The sequence below is a fragment of the Pezoporus occidentalis genome, unplaced genomic scaffold (assembly GCF_034315485.1).
Source record: "Pezoporus occidentalis ecotype Australia unplaced genomic scaffold, CSIRO_AGI_Poc_V1 ctg185, whole genome shotgun sequence".
NCBI classification, from domain to species: Eukaryota; Metazoa; Chordata; class Aves; order Psittaciformes; family Psittacidae; genus Pezoporus; species Pezoporus occidentalis.
In genome coordinates, this window is record NW_026913693.1 from 130,925 (window position 1) to 158,918 (window position 27,994).

General features: G+C 36.3%; 1 protein-coding gene across 4 annotated transcripts in view; it reads left to right on the plus strand.

Annotated features, from left to right (window-relative positions):
• The window catches only part of NBAS (NBAS subunit of NRZ tethering complex), a 180,741-nt gene that overhangs the window by 28,531 nt on the left and 124,216 nt on the right, over window positions 1–27,994 (plus strand). For 3 of the 4 annotated variants that reach the window (XR_009964271.1, XM_062615879.1, XM_062615881.1), the window contains exons 16-29: window positions 675–800; window positions 2,674–2,837; window positions 3,597–3,731; window positions 4,003–4,081; window positions 4,811–4,915; window positions 5,203–5,339; window positions 18,018–18,101; window positions 18,643–18,796; window positions 20,201–20,386; window positions 21,645–21,818; window positions 22,750–22,883; window positions 23,619–23,681; window positions 24,235–24,357; window positions 26,012–26,114. Coding sequence is in view for 3 of the 4 variants with exons in the window: in XM_062615879.1 (XP_062471863.1) it covers window positions 675–800; window positions 2,674–2,837; window positions 3,597–3,731; window positions 4,003–4,081; window positions 4,811–4,915; window positions 5,203–5,339; window positions 18,018–18,101; window positions 18,643–18,796; window positions 20,201–20,386; window positions 21,645–21,818; window positions 22,750–22,883; window positions 23,619–23,681; window positions 24,235–24,357; window positions 26,012–26,114 (1,767 nt within the window). In the remaining variant the exon portion in view is untranslated. The remainder of the gene's footprint in view (window positions 1–674; window positions 801–2,673; window positions 2,838–3,596; window positions 3,732–4,002; window positions 4,082–4,810; window positions 4,916–5,202; window positions 5,340–18,017; window positions 18,102–18,642; window positions 18,797–20,200; window positions 20,387–21,644; window positions 21,819–22,749; window positions 22,884–23,618; window positions 23,682–24,234; window positions 24,358–26,011; window positions 26,115–27,994) is intronic. The other variant, XM_062615880.1, reaches the window with a different exon arrangement.

A 27,994-nucleotide genomic window follows, 5' to 3' on the forward strand; every position in this document is an offset into this window, starting at 1 on the left:
TAATTGACAGCGTACCATGTTACCTAATTGAAGGGATCATTGTTTAAAACTAGCATTTTAATAATTCAAATGAGATGATGTTTGCAGGTCACTGATGAGACATTGTGCATCATTAGCTTGACCAAACTGGGAAGTGTACTCATGTAAGTGTTTACAGATTATAAAAGGCCTGGCAAACATATTGAAGGAAATCAGTTTAGCTTGTTACTAACCAGGGAATGGGTTAACTTATACTCTGATGTTAACGTAGTTTACCTGCATGGTTTTTATTCAGGCTTATATACAAATTAGGCCTGTGATTCAGTTTTACTGAACAGATACTTTTTAATTCATAAGATTACTCTTAGTACTTAAGAGGACTTTGTCTTGTCCATTTCAATAGTTCTGATGGTAAAACAGCCCACTGTATAGCTGTTAGAGTTTCCAGGGAGTGCTGATGTCATAGTGGTTACCTAAATAACATCTTCCTTTTTCTTGAGGAAAAATCTCTGATTTTATAGATATGTCCATCAGATCTCAGTGTTACTCATCTGTATCTTGAGCTGTTCTCTTTCCTACCTGCTTAATCATACCTGCAGTAATTATCCCTCTACCTCCTTCAGTACACGGAATTAACATTTTATTGTTTAGTGTGGAGGTCAGATTACTTTAACTTTCATGTGTTTGCTTTTTAGATTGATAATGAAGAATATGGGGAAGCTTTATCTTTGGCTCAAGCATATGGGCTTGATTCTGATCTTGTGTATCAAAGACAGTGGAGGAAGTCGACTGTTAAAGTTGCTTCAATTCAAGACTACTTGGTGGGTTTGTGTTTTCTGACTTGTAGTTTTCTTATGTTATTGTTACAGAAATTGACTTCTCAGTTATGTTCTAATTTATGCAACATGAATTGGTGACAGTTTGGAGAGCTGTCCTGCAAATTCCATTTCCTGTTATATGGAAGACTGTTATCTTACTTTTTTAGCTGAAGGCCTCATCAGCAGACCTTGGAAGTTAATCAGAATCTTTTATTTGGAGTATCTTCTAATTTCCACTAATACCAGCATGCTTTCTGTAATGTAATCAGCAGTAGATTGGCAAATGAATAATAATAATTAGAAATATAAAGCAGTTAAATAACTTCCAAGTATTTTAGAAAATTAAATGAGAAGGTGAAGTTGTTATCCCTAGCTATATAGCAAAGTTTGAATAATAAGATTTACAGTGAACTCTGCTATCTGCAACTGTAGCTTTTCAGTGAAATCCAATGTGGGTTTTTTTTGGCTTAGGAAAAAGACTTCAAACTTAGCAGGCAAGTGTTGTCAAAGCTGCACAATCTAATGGTGCTATAGGGTAAAGTCTTCAAGGGATCATGAAAAAAGCCATCTAATTTTTTTTTTTTTTTTCCTGTCAAGTCAGATATTATTTGAAAGTCAAAATAGGATTTTTCGTAGAATCATGGAATAGTTAGGGTTGGAAAGGATTTTAAGATCATCTAGTTCCAACCCCCCTGGCATGGGCAGGGACACCTCACGCTAAACCATCTCACCCAAGGCTTCATCCAACCTGGCCTTGAACACTGCCAGGGATGGAACATTCACAACCTCCCTGGGCAACCTATTCCAGTGCCTCACCACCCTAACAGGAAAGAATTTCCTTCTTATATCCAACCTAAACTTCCCCTGTTTAAGTTTTAACCCCTTACCCCTTGTCCTATCACTACAGTCCCTAATGAAGAGTCCCTCCCCAGCATCCCTATAAGCCCCCTTCAGATCCTGGAAGGCTGCTGTGAGGTCTCCACGCAGCCTTCTCTTCACCAGGCTGAACAGCCCCAATTTCCTCAGCCTATCTTCATATGGGAGGTGCTCCAGTCCCCTGATCATCCTCGTGGCCCTCCTCTGGACTTGTTCCAACAGTTCCATGTCCTTTTTATGCTGAGTCCACCAGAACTGTACATAATACTCCCAAGTGATGTTTCAGAAGAGCAGAGTGGAGGGGCAGGATCACCTTCTTTGACCTGCTGGTCACACTCCTTTTGATGCAGCCCAGGATATGATTGGCTTTCTGGGCTGCAAGCGCACACTGCTGGCTCATGTTCATTTTCTCATCAACCAGCACCCCCAAGTCCTTCTCTGCAGGGCTGCTCTGAATCTCTTCTTTGCCCAGCCTGTATCTGTGCTATTATTTTTACAAGTAGTCATTCTCCATGTGCTATGTAGTCTCAACTGAAGATCAGCAGGTATGACTAATAATGTGTTGTGGTGCTGGTGTGTCTTTTCTGTCACAGAATCAATCCTATTGGCATATGAAGAGGCTGATACTGCAAATGATGCTAGTGCTATTGTGGAATACACTTGATTTATAAAAATTGTGTTTTAATCCCCAAACGTCACATTTAATTTAGTCTTAAGGAGTGGTACTAATTAAGGAATTTGAATAATAACATCTGTTCCAGTTAAGAAATTTCTGCCAAACCACTTGGCATGTCTGTGCCCTTTTCTGCCACACATACTCTGAGGAAATGATTTTTTTTTTTTTCATTTTCACCTCTTTTGTTGGTTCACTTTGTTAATCATCAGATTAACTTGACATCTTCTGGAGTGGAAGAAACACCTTAAACGATTGACAGTCTTCAGTTTCATTGCTTTGTGTTGAAGCATGTAACACCGTATTTCTGCTCTTGTTCTTGGACAGAGCAAAATTAAGAAGCGTGCATGGGTTCTTCACGAGTGCTTGGAAAGGGTTCCAGAGAATGTGGATGCTGCTAAGAAGCTGCTTCAGTATGGCTTGAAAGGCACAGACTTGGAGGCTCTTGTGGCCATAGGAAAAGGAGAAGATGGTGGCAGGTTTGGGAAGAGGTTTTCTTTGTTTGTTTTCTTTTCTGAAGAGTGGTGTGTGTGAAAGTCTTTCCTTATATTTGATAATGTTTTTTATCAACCATTAATGAAAATGTTAAGATGCTTTCATGGGATATAAAATTAATGCTTGGAATCAAACTATTCTGAAGATGTCCACAGGTACCTATTCTCATTTACCTTTGTAAAAAGTAAAATTACTGTTTGTTTTGTACTGCATTTTGTCTTCTCTGGATGCCCTTTATTTTCTCCGTCATAGAGAACTTCTGTTGTCACTGTTTTTCTGTGAGAATCTGATTTTGTTGTCTCTTGTGGAAGATGCAGCTACCCCTATAAATGTGTTTTGTTGTATGATCTAACTGTTGTAATGATCTTCTGTGGTTCAAGTGAGGAGGGGAACAAAGGAAAAAACAGTGGATTGGTGAGGAAACACATGCAGAGACAGTTCTATTCAGTATTCAGATCCTGGTGGTAGAAATAACTGCACAAAGAGCAACCTCTTCCATTTCCCGTGTATCCTGTAGAGGTGCTGCTAATCCCAGTGCTACCTGTGGAATTTTGAAACTTCTGGCAACCATCATAGCTGTGTGGTTGGTGGTTTGTTTTTGTTTGTTGTTTTTTTGTTTGTTGTTTGTTTTTTTGTGTGGGGGAAGACAAGATAATACCTGTTATTGGCTTGTGATGAGTGCCTGCTGGTTTACAGCAACAAAACTTGGTTTTATCTTTTTCGATGTTGATTACATTGTTGGTTTTGTCTTCCAGATTTATCTTACCGGGGGAGGTGGACACTGAAGTTCCCTATGAAGACTTTCTGTCACCAGATGAAGAAATGGATACTAGACAGGAAAAAGAGGCCAAGAAGTGTCAAGAACTGCTATTATCAGTAAACTTTTCCAAGTAAATGAAATGTTAGGCCATGTTTTATTCAGAGTTACAGGTTTATTCTAACTACACAGTTGCAAGAATGCAGTTACTCTCATGTATGTTATTCCTAATAAGACAGTGATTTAAAGTTTAATTGGCATTGTATTATGTCAGAGTTCTTGGCTTACTTAATTTCTTAATACATTCCAGTGCACAAAGTCATTAAAATGTGTAACTGTTGTCTTCACTTGCACATGATGTACAGTATCAATTGCAAGCCTGAAAATTTCTGTTTTAAACACAGGCTGACACTGGAACAAAAAGAACTCTGCCGTAGCAGGCTAAAGCTCTTAACTTACCTTGATCGCCTGGAAACCTACAAGGTGAGGAAACTTGGTAACTACCTACAGTTCTTTTGAATTCTCATTCCACAGGTAGTCCTGTAACTTCTCCATCACATCATCACATCTTTTTTTTTGTTATGTATTGTAGCATTAAAGTTTATAGTTTTCTTGAAATGCTGTAGTCTGTCACTTGATGAAAGTAAGCCATTTCTTGTTCAAGCTGCCATGTTTCTCCTGCTTTATTGTTGCAAATGCTGGCTTCTGGTGTTGAGAGGTATGATTTGGCAAAGGCCTTCTTTGAACATACTGTATCGGTGGGATGTTAAGTTATGCAACAACATGGGATGTGGAGTTGGTGGAGGATTGCTGTTACCTTCTTCTGCCAGTCTAATTATCAAGTTCTGCTCAGATTTTCTGATGAATCCTGTTCTTCCATGAGCTTACTGTGAAAGTTTTTGGAATGTCAGACTGTATTTTACTTAGTTTTTTAACTTTGCAGTTGGCACTATTCACATATGACTTTTACTACTTCTCTTTGTAACTTATGTTGTGTAAACCCTGATTAAAATAAGGTAAGGCTTAGCTTATCAATCAAAAATGTATTTTTTTTTTTTATACCTAAACAAATAAAACCCAACAGCATGCTTTTCTGTGTATATCTCATACTTATCCTAAGATACAGAAACATGTAGGCTTTTTGATGCTTTTGTAAATCTTTCATGGAACTCAATCTTTTATAATCCTATCTTTTTTTTTTCTTTTTTTAAGGAAATCCTTGGAGGGCCTCATGCAGCTGAGCAGCACTATGATGCTGAATTCTTCAAGAAGTTCAGAAATCAGAATATTGTACTTTCAGCAAGAACTTATGCTCGGGTATTAATATTTATTTTGATAGACTGTAATTTTGCTTTGGTATTGATTTCTGAATTTCAGTGCATTTTTCCCCGTGAACTTGGTTGAGTCTCGGTGGGAGTTTAAGAGGTAGGAGGTATATTTGTTTGATTGTAAATATATTCAGTGACACTGAAATAATTTTCCTTATTGCTAAAGAAAATTTTAAAATTAAATATTTGTTGCATGACCTAAGCTTATATTTTCCTGCTCTTTTCAGCCTAAATCAGTCTTAAGCTAGTTCTGCAATTTAATGTTTTGCCTTTTAGGAAAGTAATGTCAGAGCCCTGGAAATTTTGTTCACTTTCCATGGATCAGCTTTACTTCCACACAGACAGGCAATTCTCTCCAATTTTCCAGAGACTACTTCACCGCATGAATATGCTTTCTTGTTGCCTGAAGCTTGGTAAGGATGCATCAATAGATACCCAGAAAGATATTTAGGTTGTTGATCGTTGTATTATTATTTTGCATATATGGCAATTTGTTGTTGGTTATTACCTGGAATCAAAAAAGCAGCTTTGTTTGTATATTCTTGACCGGGCTTTGTTTTCTGCTTTACTTTCTTCCACTCATAGCAGCTTTGTGGTCTCTTTTGGTTATTGTGAGGGAACTGGGGACTTTAAATGTTCTGTCCATTACATGTAAGGGGAAGCATGAAACTGCCTGCATTTTCACAGGTCTAAGTCCAAGTGTGATTGGTTTGTAATGACAGGCAACATTAGGAAATGAATAATACAAGTGTTTAGCTTCCTGGAAGCAGTTATATTTTTCTGCTTTTTTTTTTTTTTAATGTGAAGATTTTGAAATTGAGCAGTCAGTAACTTCAGAATCATCAATCTTTTTTTTACCATTTCTTACACATTTTGGTAAGGTAGAATTATGAAAAGCTTTATACTTTACTACTTTCATTTAAGCATAAATTGTTAGTTTACTGTCAATTTCATATACATTTTTATAGGAGAGTCTTCCTTGAACATCGTAATAATGTTCTGTGTATTAATTAGAATATTTTTTTTTGCTTCTAGAGCGTTTCTTTCAAACACTTCAGTTATGAAATTAGTTTTGAAGTGTATTGTTCAGTACCTATAAAGAACTGGGCAGATTTCATTATTTAATATTTTACAGTAGGACTTTGAACCCTTACTTCAGAGGGATAATTTTTGAAGTAGCTAATAGATTTTTTTTCTTTTTGTAGTCTTCCAGAATTATAGTTAAGTTTTATACTTCAGAGTTTCAGTAGTCCCATTTGGTTAGTTCTGCATGTAAAAGAGGGGGTTTTAATTCATTAAGTTATTCTCCTGAAATTTTTCCTAGTTTATGATACTCGTAAGTTTTGTCCTTTCTGAGTAGAAGTTTGTCTTTATTTCATGATACCCAATACTTACCAGTGCCCATTTTATTATGTTGGTTGTATTAGGAACACAGTTATGTAGTTACGGTGTGAAAACACTTGTTTTAATCTTTAAGGTAACAATTAGGACAATGAAGAGAAGTCAGTGTTTATAAAACTGGTAAAATGTATTTCAACTTCGGTTTTATAAGATTTGTAATGTGAGAGGGAGAGAAGAAGGGTCTTCTTAAATGTGCTTGTGATATTTTATTGGTGTTCATACATAGGTTCCCCTTCTTTTTGAAAGGCTGTTTGTTCATGGTTTTGGTTTTTTATTTTGTTGTAGTTGGTTGGTTTGTTTAAGAAACTGACTTATGTGCCAAGCGGCAAAATGACAGTTAAAAATAAAACATTTCACCAATGATCTAGTAGTAAAGATGTAAAGTTATGGGTTAAGAACTGAATTTTGTCTGCTGTTAAAAAATGGATATATATAGTTTGAATCTTTCTTCCTGCAGTAGACAGAACTTTTCAGTGCTATGACCAGATTCACAGCTTGCAGAACAGTTAATACTGTATATCTTTGAAATGTTTGTCTTTGGGCAGCTACAAAATGGGGATGAGACCAAATCCTATATACTCATAAAAAGATAGGTTATATTTGATCTAAACTTTTCCTAAAACTGTTTCCCTGTTACAAAACTGCTAACAGTACTTACCGTATTGCTACACTCCCTAAAATTCTGTGTTATTAATAAAATTAAATATATATTGATAAAATACCTGTTAATGAGAATACTAATGAAGTAGACTGAAGTTGTACAAAGTCACATTTTCTTATATCTTAACTAGTTATTTTTTGTTGGCTTTTTTTTTAATGGGATGAGTCTCCCTCCCTCCTCCCCAGTCCAAGTAGCTTCAGCTTTTGGCAATTCTTTTTTCACGTTAATGGAAATGAGTCTGTGTGAATGAAAGAGAATTGAAATTCTTGGTCATTTTAAATGAGTTTATTTGGCCTTTAGTTCTAGCATTTTTTTTTGTATGGATTATTAGTCTGAACAGAATTATTGGCATTCTGTAGTTACATTGTTGTTATGAAATCCAGTTTAAAAGACTGTGCTATACATCTTCTCTATAGAACACAGTATGTAGACATAACTTGTCTTAAAATAACTGATTGAACAAGGTTATGGTACAACTTAAAAAACTATTTTATTCCCGCAAAATAATAAAAAGTTGCAAGTACTGACTGTAATAATCGTTCAAGCAAAAGAAGAACATTGCAGAAATATAAAGACCAATGTTTTAATCCGTAGGAAAAATGTCGGTGGTGTTACCACTTAGTGTCTTTTCAGCTTATGAAGGTCTTAATTTACAGGGTCTTTGGATAAGGGGTGAGAATGACTCAATCTGTCTTCATGAACTTTGACTCTAGACTAATCTTATAAAGGTTTCTGGGTCAGGAAATGAATCAGTCTGGTCTTCCTTTTTAAATTTCACACTGTTGTAGCTAGGAAGTAGGGTCCATGCTGTGTATCAGAAGGATTTTCTACTTTTAGCTGCAAAAAAGAGAGATCTCTCCTGTGATTTGTTCTTTTTTTTTTTTTTTCCCCTGAAAATTCAAGGCTGTAATTGTCTGTATCAGTAGGTAATTTGCTGCTGCGGTCTATGTGGTAAAGATCACTAACAGGGAACATCTGCTTAATAGTGCCTATGTTAAAAGTACAGCCTGCCCTGGTGGCCTTGCTTAAAGAGTGCCTTGTTGATGGTGACTTTGCTGCTCAGCCTCCTGCAGCTCAGACCTCTTGATGGGCAGTGTGCAGCTCTGGAGGCAGAAAAGATTTTGGTGGAGGAAAAAAAAAACAAAACAGACTATAGTTTGTGGTTTAGGTCTTCATATGTGGCCCTGTGTGTGTAGTATGAAGTAGTGGTGGGAATTGACCATGTTGTGTCTGTGTATATGGAGCACTTTAAATAATAATTGTGTTGGTTTCCAACTGGAGCTTTCTGAGGTGACACCTACCCATATGGAATTTCACCACAGAACACTGTTCTCACAGTTCCCCCATCTATAGGGGAATCTGGCTGAGGAGAAGCTCAAGGTTGTATAGCAGGTGCTGCCTTGTCTATACATGGAACAGGTGACAAATCGGCATGTCTAGCTGTTGCCAAGGCAAAAGCGTTGAAACAGTTGCTTACTGTACACCACCACCCACATGAATGCACATGAAAGTGCTGTATTTGAAGAATTTCATTACCTATGTTTTTGTAAAGATTGCTTTGTAACTGCCATTACCTTTGGTCTGTAGCCTCCAGTTCAGCTGCAGAGAGTAATTTTGAAGTACCTACTGAGACAAATGTGTGTTTTGCTAGTGCAATATACAGGCATAAAGCATTTGTTTTTCTTGTTACTGGCACATGCCATTTCCATCAGGATGGCATTTAGAGACCAGTGTCACAAAAATTGTAAGGTCTTATCAGTCAAGGAAGAGTTGGCATAACAAAAGGGGAAGTAAAAGGACTTTCTTTTTTCTGTCTTCTGGGCCAGATTGTTAGGAAATATATAGATATTTTTTTCCCTGTATCAGCTTGTGAAAAGTGTCAAGTGGTGGATATCCTTTTGTTTCTCAGTTTTGGCACATGTTTTGTAGCCTAGCATCTTAAGTGGTCACTCTCAGAACTGTTCAAGAGGAGGTTTGTAATGTCTGAGCAGAGGATTTATGTATTCATGAGGCTCTTGAAAAGGACTGGGAGTTTTATGAGCTCAGCAGCTCCCAGAATTAAGAAGGAATCTGAAATACTAAGATGCATTGGTGGCTCTACATGCCTGTCGGCTTCAAATTGTATTGTGATAGACTTGACGTTACTCACTAATGTGTTTTTCCAGAATTGTGATTGTGATGTTTTCCTACTTCTTTTCATATTATTTTTTAGCTGATTTTATAATGATGCCTCCTGAATCTTTGCTGTCTCTTAGTCATTTGGATTAATGCTTTTTCCCAACAATGCATCAGATGCGCAGACTTTGTCTCTTAAGACAGCTAGAGTGAAGGTGGTAAAAGTTTAGGTATTCGAAGGAGATGAGAGCTCTTCCTATTTTAATAGTTACATCTAGTGTTCTTAGTCTATAGTTGAGACTGTTGCCCTCAGGTTTTTTAAAGGTAATCTCGGGGGAAAATAATGCTTTACCACCATTATAAATACATAACCAGAGTATATTGCCTTTTCTTTTAATTTTCTTTCCCTTGTAACTACATTCAACTGCTATATTGTAACATTACTGCTCACATGTTAAACTCACAGATGGTAGGGAAAATCAAGTGTATGGTTCTCCCAACAGCCATAAGTCTGCTATATTGCACATTCCACTAGTTGGTACATTAGAAGATTTTTACTACGTTTTACATGTTTCTGCTTTTTTATTCCTTAACTTTTCTTTCTCAAATATTGGTTTTCAGTCATGGCTGAAAGTGAATTTTTACTGGAGAGTGTGGATGTACTCCATTTGCCTGATGAACTTGGGGTGGGAATCGAAATATTTTCTGAAAACTTCGTAAAGCTTTTAAAACCTGAAAATTTCCATGTAGTTGACTCTGATGTATGAACAGATAAATACTACACACTTAAGAGGTTCATAAGCAGTTAACTCTGCCTTTTCATAATGATATCTTCTCCTGAACTAGGTTTTTAGTTATTGCCTGTGGCACTGCAGTTTCAATAAAGCTCTTAAAGCTTTATCTCTTCTCAGTATGTGTATGTAGATGGGTTTGATGACTGAATGTCTGAGGAACTGTGTTATATATAGTCCTCATTTTTTTTTTAATATTATGTTCTCTTCTAAAACTGAACAGCCTTTTTTTTTTTTGGTGATGTTCAGAAATGTTTATGTTAAAATAATCTGGTGATCAGTTGTTTTTTTTTTTTTTTTTTGAATTCATTTGTATAGTATTACAATGAAATAAATAGGAAGGGCATAAGTTTTATATGCACTTCCTTTCCTTTGCACTATGGGAAAGAAGAAAAACAGTTTCGAGGTAGAGGGATCAATGTGCTTATTATTTTGAGGATGTGTTTGGAGGAAAAAAACCCAAGTCAAGCCAAAACCTCAGATCTTACCTACTGTGAAGTAGAAGAAATAACTTTTGAGGGAAAGATTAACTTGTCATGATGACACCCGTATTCCTGTCTGGATTGACTTGGTAGAAGTGGGGAAGGTTCTTATGGTCCATGTAAAAGTTGAAGCAGTGGTTTGGAGGAAGAAAAACTCTCCTGCAAATTGGTATAAATGGGAATCTGGGAAAGCTGCAGGCACAGCTCACTGCAGTCAGAAAGCTACTGCAGAAACTGAGCTGGCAAAACTACTGAGTTATTAGTCATGAGGAGTTTTTGAAGAGGAGAATGAGAACTTCAGGCTATTAGGGAGCTGTCAGTAAGGCAGGAGGGAGGTTATAAAGAAGCTGCTATGCTGTAACTGAACTGTCATTTAGGGGGACCTTGGGGATTTCAAGGACAAATGCAAAGTCCTGTTCCTGCAGCTAAAGAAACTTGCTATAATAGAGACTGGAGACTGACTGACTGACTGTAAAGCAGCTCTGCTGAAAAGGACCTGGAGGTCCTGGTGGGCACAAGGAGGACATAAGCCAACAGGGAAGGCCAGCGGCATGTCCTGCATGAACAGCCAGGAGGTTGAGTAATCAGACTATTGCACTGGTTCAACTGCATCTAGAATACTGGCTCCCAGTACAGGAAAGGCTTCAGTAAACTGGAGTGAGCTCAGCAGAGAGCCACCAGGGTGACTGGGGATTGGAGCACTTTTAAGGCTGAGAGCTGCATGTGTTGTTAGCATAGAGAAGGTTCCAGACAGGCCAGTTGCAGCCTTTGCATACCTTCTTATAGCATGTGAGCTGAACTGTGCCTGTGCTGTTTATCCACAGAGCACTAAGATTTTCCCCTTTTCTGGCTTCTTCCTGCCTGACTTGTCCTGTCTTTTGCCTGCATTGTCTAGAAAATAGTCCTTGGGTTGCCTTCCCAGATCTTCTCAGGAAAGTGTATTGCTGTCATTGTCTTATTTGTTTGTTATCTTTTTACGGGGTTTAGAACAAAATTTCTTTCATGAGCATTCATTACACTTTATAAATGTACAGTTCTGAAGGACTATTTTCACTGTATCATGACAGCTTTTATCTTACTCAGTGTTCAGCTGTGTCTTTAAAATAGTCCAGTTTGATTTTGTGAAAGCTATTGCCTCATAACTTTAATTGTATACATCAAGGGGAAAAATACAAAACATGGTGAGCTTATACACTGCAGTTGTGTAGTGGTGGTTGAGTTTTCTCATGTTTAGATTATTCAGTCTGGGTTGTTTTAGGAAAAAAAAAATAGTTCCTGTCTCCCCACATTCTGTTAAAGATTAAACACATCGTTAAAACATAGCTTCATTTGTTTATGTGAATTCAGATGTAAGTTTTCTCCTCTGGTGACAAAGTTGGTTCAAAGGACCTGTCACCACAATGAGCAGAGCAGGAATTCTGAAGGGTAGTTTCCAGTGGCAGCCAGAAGCAGCTGGGGTACTTTTTCCACTAGTTTATGCAGATCAGTTTTCCCAAAATGCGTGGTGTTTTTTGCACTGTTTTAGGCACCAGCTGTACTTCAGTCTTGATTAATTTGTCACATGGCTGTGGATATTCCTGGAAAATAAAGAACTACACTCTCTGCCCACTACTTCTATATCACATAGGTTTCCAGCTATTCAATATCAAATACACGCAATCAGTTATATAGTTGCATTTAAGAATTCACTACTAAACTACTGTAATGGTATAAAAGAATGTTTTCATGCAGTATGAAGAATGCAATACATAGGTGTTTAAGACTAAATATCTGGGATGCATTTCTTATTATATTTCATCCTCAGTTCTAGAATAATTGTGACATAGTAAAACGATTCCAGAGCTGTAACAATTGCAGAGCAAAAGAAATGGGAAATGATTTCCCCATTGCTGTTTGAGAAGATACAGACTTTGGATGAATGAGTTTCTGGATTAAATTAAAAAACTTCTCTTGCACATCCTGCATATATATATGTCTGTGTATTAAATATAGGCTACTTTTCATGCCTCCGTATCTCTATGTAGTGGAATTATGGAAGTGCTGATTTGAAGGTGAAATCTAAAATAATTTACAGTGTACCTATAGTAAAATATAGATATCATAAATTCTGGTAAGTGTGCAAGTGTCAGCAGGGGTGAAAGAATATTTGAATCTCAGGCTTTTATATTCCTCTTATCACCAAATTAAATTTGAAATAATTTTGAAAATAAATATAATAAAATTGGAATTAAGCACATTCTTCAAAAGCATTGACTGGATAACAAAACCATTGATGGAAATGCTACTTCATTTTTATATCTTTCATATATAGCTTTGTCACCTCTAGCAGATCAATACTTGGTGCCTTACTTAAATGCGTTACGTTGAGAACTATTCCAGTATGTGACACACAAGTTTTCAAATGCAGAGTTGTTCATAACATTTTTGCTGATGATGTGATTAAAAAAAAAAACAAAACAAAGATTCACCTACTCTCAAAATATTTTTAGAAAAAAAAAAAAAGCAAAACTTACTCTTAAAAGTGCCTGTCTTTCAGCAAAAAGATACTGTTTCATAGATGTGTTGGGGCAAACTGCGCAACTGCCAAACTGCTTTGGAGTCTGGATTCGATGTGCACACGTTTATAAAGGAAAAGATTTAAAAAAAATAAATTCTCATGCTCAACTAGATGAGTCTTTGAGACTGACTTGCTTGAAGGAAAAAAAAACCCAACATGCCTTTGCTATTGGTAATAGAAAGAATGGGACTCTGACCTGAAAACTGAATTAGACCTTTCTTTTTGAAAGCCTGTCCTTGGAGAGAAAAATAATCTACAGGTTTGAATAAATGCGGTTGGTAGGATAGGGAAATGACAATAGCATGGACCTCTTTTGTCAAATAAAAGAATGGGAAGAATTGCCAAGCCAATATAAACAATAGGATGAAAACAGCAATGCAGGAAAAGCCAGCTCTTTTTGAAGAAATGGAGTTGAATATCTCTGCAATTTGTCAATTTACTGGTCTCCAATCATATTTATTCTACTGCTGAAAAGGCAGAGAAAGTTAAAGCGGGGGAGAAGCAGTGCCTCAGAAAAAAACATGGAAAAAAAATACACCACACACACACACACCAGCTAAAACCAGCTAATATTTGTGTAGAGTTACAGTATGGCACAGCTGATAGTTTCTTTAAATAGGAAAAGAAGGCAGTCTGCCTTAGTGATGACAGTGATCTGTCCCCAGATCTGGAATTTCGTGCAGGCTTAACCTGCACGTGTCTCTGACCTCTGTGGGATTTCTGTCTCTACAACAAAACTACGAAGTTGTGCAGTATAAGCACAGACACTAGTGAATTCTGAATGCAGAAGCATAGAGTGTATGTTGCACATAGGGCAAGCTACCCATGCCTGCAGCATTCACCAATTCCAGCCCAGGTAGGCTGATGCACTGTGTGCACGGGTGTATGTCATGGTTCAGATGTGCCCCAGTTACGCAGGATTTGCTGCTTGTTGTAAAGAAAAGCATGATAGAAAAATGGAAGCCCTGCATATATGTGTTCATGTCTCTGTCTTTCTTCTCTGTCTCAGCTGCGTTTCTGAGTTTGCAGACTGCAGTGGTGGTTTGATGCCTAAAATCCTTCTCAACTGATTTGCTACAATTTTAACAGCCATTTTTCTAAAGTTTTGCTGCTCTCTGTTCCTGCATGAGTCACTGGAGTTACTGATAATGGAAATTTGAGGGAAAAATAAATCTGTGCTAAACCATAAGTATCAGTTAAGAAAAAACCTTGTAATAAATGGGGAGATAAATACAGCATTTTAATAATTTCCTTGACTTTATAAAGGACTCAGGTACAAGGATCTTCCAGCCTATGCTGGTGTTGGTTTATTCCATTCCTTGTATTTGAATTCAAATATTATTTTTCTAAACTCTTAAGAATGAGAAAGGCATGGAGACAGGAGGGAGTTATGAATTTTTCTTAGCATTGCTGAGAATGTGAATGAACTTAGCAGTCAGCTCTGAGTGGTCTGGGTTTTGCTGGAGTTTTTTTGTGTGAACTCATGATTTTTTGCTCAGCAAGAAATGTATCTGTTTCAATTGACTTTTCATAATTGCTGATTTCTCAGGGATGAGATATTTTTCAGTTGTATCTTTTTTTTGATGTTGCTTTCTTTTAGAATTTAGAGGAGATAGATAGTCACTGAGTGCTGCTCTGACTCTTTGTGAGAGCTTTAAGAATCTAAAATGCTTCTCCCGGTTTATTCCTATAGTGAACTGAATACTTTCAAAATGACAAATTGAGCCAGAGTGGAAAATACTTTAAAAAGAATTTTCCATGGCTTGTCTATGCACCTGACTTAAAGGATGTAATTAATTCTAACCTTGGAGTAGATGTTTTCCAGTCAAGATTGAACGGCATGATGATTCCCATGAACTGAAAAGTCTTCTCTTTAGCATTTCATAGTGGGGTCTGTTACTAAGCTTTTATGCAAAACTTTTGAAGTATGCTTATAGAACATCTTGAATTGATGTGTGTGGACACCTGTAAATTTCATTCCTGCAGAATCTTGTGCTGAAAGATGACATTGGTCTTGGTAGATCTGGCCAGAAGGCAAATGGACAACAGGAGGAGCCGAGGCAAAAAAATAGGTATAGGCAAGCACATTGCAACTTCTGCCTGAAAGTTCTCAAGTGTCTATGATATGTGGCTCAAATCTTCCTTAACTAGATATTTTCTAGACATAGTAGAGTTTCATGGCACTTTATTCCAAGAGTTCTTTCATTCTTCATTCCAAATATGTGGTGTTTTATCGTCTGTGTCGTGCAGTGTCGTGCAGCGAATAGTTAACAGCTTAGCTGCATATGCTGTAGAAGAGTATTGGCTGTTTACCTTAAATGTTGCTCTGCTGATCTCATCAGTGCTTGCGGTGTTGCAGGAAGTAAAAACAAGGAAATGCAATTTGCTATGTAAGTGAAATGAAAAAAAAATTGACAACTTGATATCAATCTTAGTGTATTGATTGTTTTCTTTCTTTAAGTATTCTTCAGTCTCCACTGGCTTTTACAGAGGGGATGTGAACCTGTGTGAACCCAGGACAGGATGATCACACACTTCTTACCTTTGGTTATTCACATTGATTGTCTCTCTGGTTTCCAACTTTTTTCTGTTGTACCTAGGGTAGGCAGAGGGAGGCATAGTTGCACGTTGCTTCCTACCTTAGTGGAGTTTGGCAGTGAGGGGAAAGGGGGAAGCAAGGTAACTGTCAAAGAGAGCAAAGCATAGGAACTCCAACTGAGAGAGATCTTTTTCAACAAGCAATTTTTGAGCAATAAACTTCTAGTTGAAGATAGATAGATATATATAGATATATATATAAAACCCATAATGGGGTGTTGGAGAAGTTAATCCGTGACTTCTGTTAATTGAAAAGGTTTCTATTTTAAAATGCATTTTTTGAAAATATTTGAAGCAATTTGAATTTAAAGATAAACCCATTTTTTTTTGTTGATTTTTTTTTTTTGTGTGTGTGTGTGTTTTTTTGGGTTTTTTTTTTTTTTTTTTTTGTTTTTTTTTTTTTTTTTGTTTTTTTTTTTTTCTACAAGAAAGGGAAGAAAATGCCTACTTTTAGATGTGGAGAGGAAAGTACAGTTTTTTTTTCTGAAAGGAGTTGGGGAGAAAGAGGGAAGGGCCAGATAGGTGATAGCATCAGTTTGTTGACTTTCAGTTCATCTAGTGACTTTTGATTTTAGGCTGGGTGGATAACTCTTGCTTGCATAAAAATCAAACTGTTTAGTCTCCAGTAATTGTTTATCAGGGTCAGGAAAATGGTTCAACCATGTTAATATTAAGTGGAGGGAAGAAACATATAGTTTACGCTGATCATGCACATTAGTTAAGAAAAGTTGCAAGTTTTGTCAACTTGAATTATAAGCCTGTTATGCTACTGAATCTGTTAAGAAAGAAATTCTTAACTGAAGTTGTAATTCCGGAATGTAACTTTGTGATGTCTATGGCAAGTATGCAGGATGTGGCAGCTTAAGAAGGACATGTGCAATGTAGCATTTGACAGCAAAGGAGACTAGTAGCATTAGGAGACTGAGTGTGAGTTTTGGAATGTCTTGGGCCATTCAGATTGCATATACATTCATGGGCAGCTTTAAATTTGTGTTTGAAACTTCTGCTGTCTTTGCTTATTTCTAGGGATTTTCTCTTTCAGTAATTTGTTATCCAAAAAAGGAAAGTATTGAAGTTTAAATATCTATTAAAAACCTATTTTTTTACTATTTTACATGACTTACTTCTCTCAGTAACAGCAAAGCCAACCAGTAAAGGAACAGCCAAACCAAGCAACTTTCCCAGAAGTTTCTCTAGTGGCTTTGAGGTTATATGGGAAGACTTATTCAGCTGGGATGCTCTTACTTGAGAGAGCCATGAACAGACACCTCCTGAAACAAAATTCGGCTAAAGCAGCTGAACAAACAATCCCCCTGAAATGTCTTCTCAAGCCTACTGGGGAGTGAATGCAAAAAATTCACTGTGAAAAAAAATTGCCTTGGGCAATAAAATTTTGTCCAGTTTTATGTGCTACAGAACATAGAAAAGGAGAGCATTACTGATGGTTAAAGGATAAAGACCTACTGTGCTGTCTTGATTTTATATTTTGGAAGGGAGCATTAATGACTCCTTGGCTTTTCTGTTCTTTGACACTTCAACTGATAAAGATAACTTTCTCACTCCACTGATTTACAGTGCTGCCGTCAAGGGATGAGAAGATTGTATTGGCTGTTAATTTATGAATAGGGATTGTCCATGTAGTATTCCTCTTGCCGTTTATTATCAAGGTCAAGAGAAAATGAATGAGACTTAAAACAGCTTATTGCTCTAGTATGCTGAAACTTTAATGGTCCTTACTTTGTACGTAGTTTGTTTCTTATTTCTACAAATATCAGAATCTATGTGGCTGTTTTCTTCCCTGTACTTTTTTCTGCGTAGCTTGACATGGATTTCTCAGGTTTTCATGCTGTTTAAACAGCTAGCCTACAACAGAAAGCCATAACTAATTCTGGTAATAGGCCATGGTGTTCTTAATCTTCATTTTAAACAGATATTTTTTTTGTCTTCAACCTCAGTGTTCAGAGAATGTTGCACTGTGGAAGTTCGTCGTCAGAAAACCTCATTAAACTTCATTAAGAAGATCAGTACAGCAGGGCATATCTTGTTTCGTTTCAGTACAAGGATTGTGCTGACATTTGAAGAATTGTATGGTTTTTTTTAAGATGTGAAGATCAGAGGTTTTTACTCATTTCAGTCTTCCATGACAGTATATGAAGACAAAACACATACTGCAAAGTGATAAAAATTCTTACAGCCTGTAGTGGATTTGTTGTGGGGTTTTTTTTTTGTTTGTTTGTTTTTTGTTTTTTTCAAGGTATGGTCAGTAAGAAAATAAACTTATTAGTTTCTTTACTGGCTCTTCAATGGTATAGGTAGAATATGTGTTTGTAGAGGTAATATACAGGCGAAATCACACTTGCAAATCTGCATTAAGAAGTGGTAAATCTTAAAGGATTGCTTATTATGAATTCAGTGAAATACTTGTGGATGCTTTGTATTTCATTGATTAAAATATTGTCTGAAGCTTCCCTTTCCTGTTATACCAGTTACAAGAAGGGGACATTGAAAATTCTTCCTTGGAATGAGCAGAAACATCGTGAGGAGGACTGGTGTGAAAAAGCAGAATGCAGGTAAGTGTATAGAAAAGGCAAAAAGTTTTTTCTATATTTATTTACATGTCAGATAAAGAATTGACTTATTCATTCTTAAAATGCGGGAAATACCCAGTATATTCAGCGGGATTATGCGAGGAGTGACTTTCGCAAATGTATGTGAGCGGGAGAAGGAGGTTACTTCTGGAAATCATGATGTATTTATTTTATTACTTGTCAGCCGTAATATTATCATAGCAGCATTAATGGATCACGGAACTGCTTTTCGCTGTGTGAGAAACAGATGAAAAGTAGAAGTTGGGCATATCTGTGTCTTTAGTAGATTTTTTTTTTTTCATGATCCGTCTCATGTTTGGAATCTCCTTCTGGTTACTTTGCAGATAAAAATTAACACTGTGGTTGGCATTTGAGTCTCATCAGATTATTGGTGTGATAGTAGGTTAATTGTATCTTTTGGGCTTTTTTTCTTTTAAAAAACAAGAATTTTTAGGGAAACACTGATGTAAAAGAATGTGAGAAAATGTATACATAAACATCTGTTTTTTTTTCTTTTTTAAAGGATGACTTTTGAACCAACTTCACAAGATGAAGGTGAATTTCTGTATGAAACACAACCTGAGTTACTGAAGTACAGGACTGCTGACCTTTCAGTAGATCTTGTTACTGACTGGTATTTGAGCAGAGCACAGGAAATTGAAAAATACTCGATGCAGGTGAGAAAATCAGTAAGGAAATGGTGATGGCTGCCGCAGGCTGATCAGCCTTCTTCAACAGAATCCTGTCTTAACAAGTATTAATGGGACGTTTTTCCCTCACTAGTACACACTGTTTCTCAATCCTCAGTGTGCCTTGTGAAGTATTTGGCTTTTCATTTGCAGTGTACTTATGCTTGTTCTAAAGTTTGCTCAGCCAAATAATTGATCCATAGGAATGACTAGGAAGCCGGTACATTCTTTTTTACTTGACTACAGTAGCTGACAGTAGCGCTCCTGTAGGTCCATGAAAAATGTTTACCATTACACTTTTGTTTGTAACTGAGGGAATGTTGTGCAGAGAGTATTGGGAGACATGTTTTATTATCTTTCACACGATACTGTGTCATATGTATATAGGTATGTGGCAGTTGTTTTACTGTCATATGCCAATATGTAGTACTGTCATGGGACTACCATGCAGCTTATTTCTGCTTTATTTTCTTCATATTTTAAAAGTTTTGGAAACACTGTGTGGTAAAGATAAGCATTGCAAGTAAGAATAGAGCTTATCACTGATGTGCTCCAGTATGTTACTGCTTCTCAGACCAATTTAGCTGCATAAAAGGAGATTGACTGGAAGTATCATTGTGAGTTAGTTCTGATGGGCAAATTCTTTTATTATTCAAGTTTGCAGTCCTCCGAGGCTCTTTAATCATATTTCCCTGTGATCTTAACAGCCTATCAGTAGGTATGGAAATAAAAGCAACTTCCAAGGATCAGTTAAGTTACTAAAATACAAATGAAATTGCATTCTACTCTTCCAGAATTAAGTCTGCCTCACTAGGTACGTACCCAATATTGTGTTCTTTGAAATCTAAACCTTTCATATAAAGGTGCCTTCAGTCACCAGGGAGAAAGACTGTCATTATCTTCTGTGAAATAAAAGACAACAATTAAAATTATTAATTCATGGTTGGGTAGGGAAGTCACATTACATGCAGAACTATTCATAACTTCAGTCAGTTATCTGATTTTCTTAGTTTAAAACAATCCTTCATTTTCAGTGCAGTGAGATGAGGTGATCTGTGTGTGATCTCCAGAAAGAATAGTATTCTCCTAATTTACAAACATCAATAGGATACATGTGGGTCAAAAGCCTATAATAACATTATCCACTAAGATTAAACATTTTATTTGGTCTTTATAAAGCTGAGAAGAGCAGTCTACTTAGGAATATACATTTCATAAAACTTCTGGGAACTTAAAACTGCCTATTAGCAAAAGGAACAAGGAGAAAAAAAAAATAGACGCCCACACAGGGCAAAGATTGGACTTCAGTTTTTTTCTTTGGTGAACAATTGCACAGCAGAGGGTTTTTTGGGGGAGGGGTTTTGTTTGTTTTTTTTTTTTTTTTTCCTTCAGGTGGACTGTGCTCTGTCCCTTGTTCGTCTTGGCGTGGAGAGGAATATTCCTGGTCTGCAGGTGCTTTGTGACAACCTGATCACTCTTGAGACGGTAGTGTATGAGACTGATGGTGATCGAACCTTAACTTTGAAGGAACTTGTAGAGATGAAAGACATTGAAAAGCTGAGACTATTGATGAAGAATGTAAGTATTTTGAATAAATCGGTATATCTTGATTTCCAGTAATTTGGGTTACCCTGGATCCTATGTATGTTTATATATTTAGGGACTGTAGTGATAGGACAAGAGGTAACGGGTTAAAACTTAAATAGGGGAAGTTTAGATTGGATATATGTTCTTTACTGTAAGGGTGGTGAGGCACTGGAATGGGTTGCTCGGGGAAGTTGTGAATGCTCCATCCCTGGTGGTGTTCAAGGCCAGGTTGGATAGAGCCTTGGGCGACATAGTTTAGTGTGAGGTGTCTCTGCCCGTGGAGGGGGTTTGGAACTAGATGATGTTAAGGTCCTTTCCAACCCTAACTATTCTCTGATTCTATGATTCCTTTCCAACCCTAACTATTCTATGATTCTATATAAAGATGCCATTAGTGGCTGATATGTTTCTGATGAAAAACCTTTAATTCAGCAAGAATTCAACACTTTTACTGTGCCTTTTTTATTGTGATGTGTGTTTGTTTGTTTTTTGTCCTAGGCACAGAGTTGAGCATTAACAAATCTAGTCTTTTGAAAGTTGTATATTGCATTTTCATTGACCCTTTCTAAAGGTTCTTCAGTGTAGCTGTTGATGATACTGCAGATACCAGAACATTGAATGCTTGTCTTGGATGTTTTTTGGTGTCTTTAAATATTGGCAGAAATCCTAGTATTTGCCTCTGTAGCATATGTGTGGTTTTCTTCTTTGTATTCAGCCTGCGCATTGCATTTCAGAATAGAAAAACACCTCTTGGAAAATCTGAAAAATAGCCAGAGATTGATCAGAGGTCTGAAATTCAGTTGAAGAATGAGGAAGCACCAGAGAATACTCAGAAGTTTCTAAATTTTGCTAGGATGTATGTAACCACTTACCAGTTGTTTTAGGTCTTCCATTCTGGCCTACTGCAAATAATGCTACTCTGATGTGAATGCAAGCCAATCTTTGACTAATTCTTCAGGAGGAAGACAGCTAGGCTTTCCTCATGTAGTGAGCTTTACTCCTTACTTTACTGCTTGGTTTCCCCAAGCCATTGGGTATCAGAAAGATGACTGATTGTTTCAGTGCTTCATAATGTAGTGATGCGAGCAACAGTGGTAAATGTCAGACTTCAGCTGTTTGTGACAGGTGAAGATACTGTTTCAATTATATTGATGAAAATATATTCTTTGTTTTTTGTTGTTTGTTTTGGACAATGAAGCTGAACTTGCTCTTTTTTTTTCTCTTTTCTGTAACACATTGTGCTTTCCAGTCTTCTGAGGAAAAATATGTGAAGAATGTTTATCAGTGGATGATCCCTTTTCTCCACCGTTGTGAAAATCGGTCCCCTGGTCTTGCAAATTCACTTTTTAAAGAATATTTAGTAACATTAGCAAAGGAAGATCTGACTCTACCTCTAAAGATATTTCAGAATTCAAAACCTGCTGTAAGTATAGAGCTCTCATGATTCTACTGGTTTCTTTAGAAATTCTTGTCCTGGAGAGGTGAATTCATAAATAGGGTTGGCTCATCTTCTAAATGGGATTTGTCTCCGATCTTTCCCTTCTCTTGGACCCGGGATTTGTTATGTTTTAGAAAACATTAATTAAAAAGTGTTGTAGCATAGGTTACAATGCTGCTAAACTGTCTGATGAGATTGTCAAACTAATGTAATTGTGATCGTGAACTAGTAAAACAAATTATTGTAAAGATTCTTCTCTGAGGTAATTTCTGGTAATGTGTTTAAAGTAAATTCCTGGCATACTTGCTTTTTAAAAAATGGATCTGAAAGTTTCATGATCTCACTTTTTTCCTAAGGAATTTTACTAGTAGATTTAAAGTTATTCCCTCCTTCTCCTTTCCCCAGCAAATGTAAGGAATAAAATGAGGGCCATTAGGATGGGGCCAAGAGTTCAGTGAGTAAGGGTTGAGTGTTTCATGCTGCTTCTGCAGTTTAAATAATTATTCTAGGGCACATAAGCTTACATATGCTACATAAGAATATTCTAAGTGTATGGGCAGAAATCAACCAGTGAAGCAAAAAACCATAGTTATTTTATGTATATCAATACTGTTGTATGCATTAAATAAATCTGACAAGTGTTTGCAGCAGTTCCCTTCTTCGGTCTTGCACCCTCTCCACCTCTCAAATTCAAAATGTGTATAATGATGTATCACTGTCCTTTCAGTGTCTGCAATACCTGAATTATGTTTCAGGTTGTACCTTCAACAGATACTTAACTAAGGATTATCAAGAAACTCTCTAATTACAACTAGAGACAATTTATTCACTTGGAGTTCACATCTTTTTAAGTTCAGAATAAACTGTTGAAATAGAAACAGAAAACTAAAAATAATATGCTTCCTTTTCCTGTTAGTGTCAGCAAAAAATTATCCCTGATCAAGACCAGCTTATGATTACAGCATTGGAATGTATTTATAGTAGCGACCGAGATGACCAGCTCGCTCTCTGTTATGATATTTTGGAATGCCTTCCTCAAAGAGGATATGGGTAAAGATTTTCAGCTTGTTATTTCTAAATATTTTGGATACACTAAATATAGTTGTGGATGAATGCTTTAAAAATTGTTTTTAAATCACTAAAGGGTAGATAATATTGCTGGAATATTCTCTTCCTGTCTGAGTTGCTGTGGTCATCTGTATATACATATGATTGTGCTGTGTATGTGCTCTACCAGATAATGAAACAAAGCATGATTGCATGGTTTAAAATAGCAGCCTAGACCAGGGCTTTTGTATTAGTTTCTGAGATTTATTGCCTGGTGAGTTGCAACCAAGTGTTAGTGCTGTGTTACTGGTCTTGTTGGTCCTGTTACAGTTACTGTCATCTTGCAGTTGGTTTATAAGCAGCAACATGGCCCTGTGAAAGATGTCTCTGTATAGAAGATCTATATGAAAGGCGAATGACTCTTGAGAAAGTGAAAGCGTGAGGAGGAGATTTTAACTATTCTCCTAGTACCTTTTACACATAGGAAGGAGAGAACCTGAGAAAAGTGAGGAAGAAGGAAAAGCTGTGTTTTTGGGAGACCGGGGGACCTTCTCAATTTTAGCTGTACTTCCAATAGGAAGCAAACAGTTTTAATATTTTCATGCAAACATGTATTTGATTTTCATAAAGGAATGTTTCAAACAGCTTATCTTTATGTAATATGAATTGCATGAAGAAATGACAAGAAGTATGGATATAAATATTAAAAAAAATATTAATTGTACAATATCTTTGCAGGCCTGAAACAGATAAAACTAGCACTCTTCATGATGATGTAGATGAACTGGAGCGAATTCTTAGGTATTTAATTTTGCTAAAATAAATAGTATATTGTTACAGAAGTCACCAGCATACTGAAGAACTTTTTTATAACAGGAAAGCAGCAAGAATATTTATCATGTGTTTAGTGCTCTCGACAAGCTAATCTGTAAGTTTTTGTATTCAGAACTTAGAAATTTTGGATGGTTTTAGCTATCTGAATATTATAAAACTGCCCAGAATTTTTTCTTAAAGTGAGGGGTTCTGTGTTTTGTTTGTGTCGTTTGGGTTATTTGTTAGGCAGAAGAAGGTTGCCCAGGGAATTTGGTTTGATCTTGATACTCTGTAATGCTTTGAGTGATCAAAAACTAAAAGCTGTGAAGATGCCTGATCAGGTTATTGGGGATACACATTTATTCTATACTATTAATTTTTTTTGAGTAAATGATTTTACTCTGGCTAATCTGTACTATTACAGATTTTACAGAGACTGTTTACATTTGCAGTACATTGTCAGAAACAGCTTTAAGATGGCTGCTGCCATGGTAGTTGTACAACTGTGCAGGATTCAAAAAGGTTGATTGCTCATTTACAGCGTGTCAGAGCTGTTGGAGAAACATGGACTTCAGAAACCTGTTTCCTTTGTGAAAGACACAAAGAACAACGTGGAGGAGGCACGGAAGCTGATGATTAGGCTGACAAGGCACACAGGTCGCAAGTTAGTATTCAAAGGGGAATGGGTGTTTAGGGGGAAAGGGCAGTAACATAACAGTACTTAACCTTGGAGGGTATAGCTGCCTGTTGCAGTAGGGAACTATGATGTTCAAACTGAGCATGGTGTACATAAAACACATTTGTTTAAACTGATGATTAACATGATTAGTGTTTTGGCTGTGTTCACCATGTCCAAAAATCTCTGTCTTGCTTTAAACTTTTTTCAGTTTCAGTAAATTTGTGTTCAGGTAAACAAGCCTAAAATGCATATTGGCTGCAAAATACTGCAAGATGATGAACAGTAAAAGTTGAGATAGATGACCTTTGAAGGTCCCTTCCAACCCGATATATGCTATGATACTATGAAATGAGGTCCTTTAAAGGCATGTTTGATTTTATTGAGAGTGTAGGATTTGTAAAATAATACTTTTTTTTTTTTTTTTGTGTGTGTTTTCTCAGAAGCTCTTGTAATAGGATAATTTATTGGTTTTAGGTATTGACTCTACCGCTTATATTTCCAGTATAATTTTTGAATTTTTCTGTTTAACTACTATTTCATTTAACTTGCCTTCCAACTGTAGATGAATTATTACATGGTCCTTGGCATAAGCAGATACAAAGATTGAACCCTGGGAAAAAGAGCTGTCACTGTGTGTGGTGTTTTTTTTTTATTTAAAGTAAATATGCACAACATTTTGTCAGTGGTGGTTGAGTAGTGCTTAGCTTGGATATGCCAAAAGCTTTTTAAGACTTCTAAAAAAAGATTAGTTTGTGTTTTTTTTTTTTTTTTGTCATTGCTGTTTTTGGTGGTTTTTTTTTTTTTTTGTTTGTTTGGTTTTGTTTTTTTTTAAAGGTCAAGTCAATGCCCCTGTAGGGACAATGTTGATTTTTCACTTTTTGTAGAGAAATGATTTTTGCTGAAATGAAACATGAGAAAATCACTATTAGCCACATGAGAAAATCACTACTAGCTGGACTAGCTTTTGTAGCTTAAAAAAAGTCTGTTTCTTAAATCTGAAAGGTTCAAGGTAATGTCAAAAAAGTTCCTTAGTGTTTTTACTAGTAAAAATTTTTATAGGGTACATTAAGTTGTATAGAAAGCTTTGTGGATAAACAGAGATCCATGGATCCAGAGGGTGAAGAATCTGAATACATTCCTAATTTAAAGAGCATAATAAACTTGCAGATCCATTCTCCTGTGATTGCATGCAATTGATTAGTCCTTTGAGATTTCATACAATGAACAGGACTTTAATGATTCTCAGTTGCTGTTACAAATTTGGTTTTACCCAGCTGTTCTTGGATCAGCAGGAAGACAGCACTTACAACTTTCTGAGGTATTACTGGAAATTATCAAAACCTACTTGGGGGATCTTGAGAAAGATTGGTTTTTGTGGAACAAGAACGGGATTTAAGCAATCGGAAAAAGCACTTTGGGTACTGCATTTCTGTCATCAAATAATGTTATCCCACTGTTTTAACATTAATTTTTATTAAAAGCGTTCTGTCTTTAAATCACTTTTGGTTAAAAGTCCAGTTAAAGATTGAAACAGTGTTTGGGGAAACTTGTAATTTTTGTGATGGAACTGTAGTGTTCTCTACTGCTTTTCTTTAAATTCATTGAGGAAGAGAATATTTAAGTTTTAAAATGCTTGCAGGCAACCATCAGTCAGTGAGACACACTGGAAGGAATTGCTCCAGGACATGTTGGACATGCAGCAAAAAGTGTATACATGCCTACATTCAGATTCTTGTTATGAGGTAAGTTTTATATTTTCTTACCAATTTAAGTCCCAGGTAAGGTACAGATTCTCACTTCATATTGTTGCTCACAAATATAAATATGTTTTCATGTGTTCTGTTGCTTGTTTTTTCTACTCTTTTAAGATACTTTCATTCAACTCAGAAACTTCGGTGTGAACTCATTTCATCAAAAGCCCTTCTAATAGATGTCCTCTCTATCTTTTACTGCAGTTCATCTTTTTTAAAATTGAGTCATCCTCTTGAGACTTCATAATTCTATGTACATGTGTTTAGTAATAAACACTTAAAAATAAAGAAATTTTTAGCTAAGTGTGGTCAAGTTGAGTAGTTTTGAAACATGAAGTTCTAGTTGGTAATGTTAGCCAAGGTCATTATAGGATTATGGACTTTACTGCTTGTAGTTGAAATAAAACAATGGGAGATATCTAATTTCATTGAAAGAAAAAAAAAGAAATCCTGCATGTGCATAAACACCAAACTTATGTCATGAATACTTGCGAAGGACAGCTATTAAACTGATCTAGATGTGTCGCTTGCTGTGACATGGATTGTTTATCTACATTTTCACGTAAATATATTCCAGTTTATTACAGAAACAGTGCCATATCCACTACAGTCTGTGTTTAAATAGTCAGAAGTTTGAGAGTGTTTTATTATAGTTTGCAGATTTAATTGCTTATGGCTACCACTCTGATTAGCTCTTGGGAGAAGTTCTGAGAGCAAATTAGAAAAAAACTAAGGGGAAAAAGTAATGCTATCCAACCTACACATAAAGAGAGTCACTCTCTGTAGCTGTACAATTTGAAGTTGCTCAAAGAGAACTGCAGTTTATTTAGGGTTCATGGTTTTGTGATAGGCTATGCGTTAGTGTACTAGGTGCGTTTTTTTTAAGTGCATGTAAAAAACTTAATAGAGCACTCAAAAATAATATTTGCTTTGCTCTGATTTTTTTTTTTTTTTTAGTAATATTAAATTGTTTTCTAACCTCTGTACTACGTGATTAAAGAAACCCAAAGCCAACTCACAGCAAAGGATTTTGATGAAATGGTCTAGGAATGCTTTGAAATGTAGTGCTGTTGTACACAGTTATGCTTTGATAACCTCAAAATTGGGAAATTGATGAGGCAGTAGGGATTTGCAGTCCCATGTGATGTTTGTTATGGGATCTTTTTTAGTATGCTTACTCAAAATCTGCTTGCATGCAGAGTGATTCTTGTTCTCTTGAAGAAGGACTTCATGTCCATAAATTCTGAGAAGGGTAAATTTTATGTATGTGGCCTTTAAGGAAGAAGGATCAGCTATCATGCTTTGCATCTTTCAGTGCTCCTTGAGGATTATTATGTTGTGACAGTGAAGATGATCCAATCATATGATTTTTTTTTTTTTTTTAATAAGCACTGTCAACTCTGTTCCTTTCCAGTACTTGAGGTGACTCGGAGAGGTTCATCCTAGTGGAAAAATACTTCAATTTGAAGATGTGATTGGATCAATGCCTTCTTTCCCAGAAGCTGGACCAGATGATCTAGATGTCCCTTCCAGCCTGGGCTTTTCTATGATTCATTGATCCAATTTAATTTGTTACGAAATTTAAAACCTTCATTAAAGGCCATGTTGTTGCAGCTGCACTGTTTCCTGAAGTGGTTAAATGTGTATGTTGTTCTTCAGTAGGGCAATACTGAGTGAGGTGAAATAAAACAGAATTAAAAAATAAATTAAAAAAAAAAAACGCACAAAAACCCCTACACCAAAAAATCCCAACAAAATTCGAAAGGAATAGAGAGAATTTTGTGTCTAAAACTGGGCAAAACTTTGACCTGAAAATTAACAGGTCTTTAGTGGCAGATACAACATTATATTATTATGCATTCTTTGAAGAC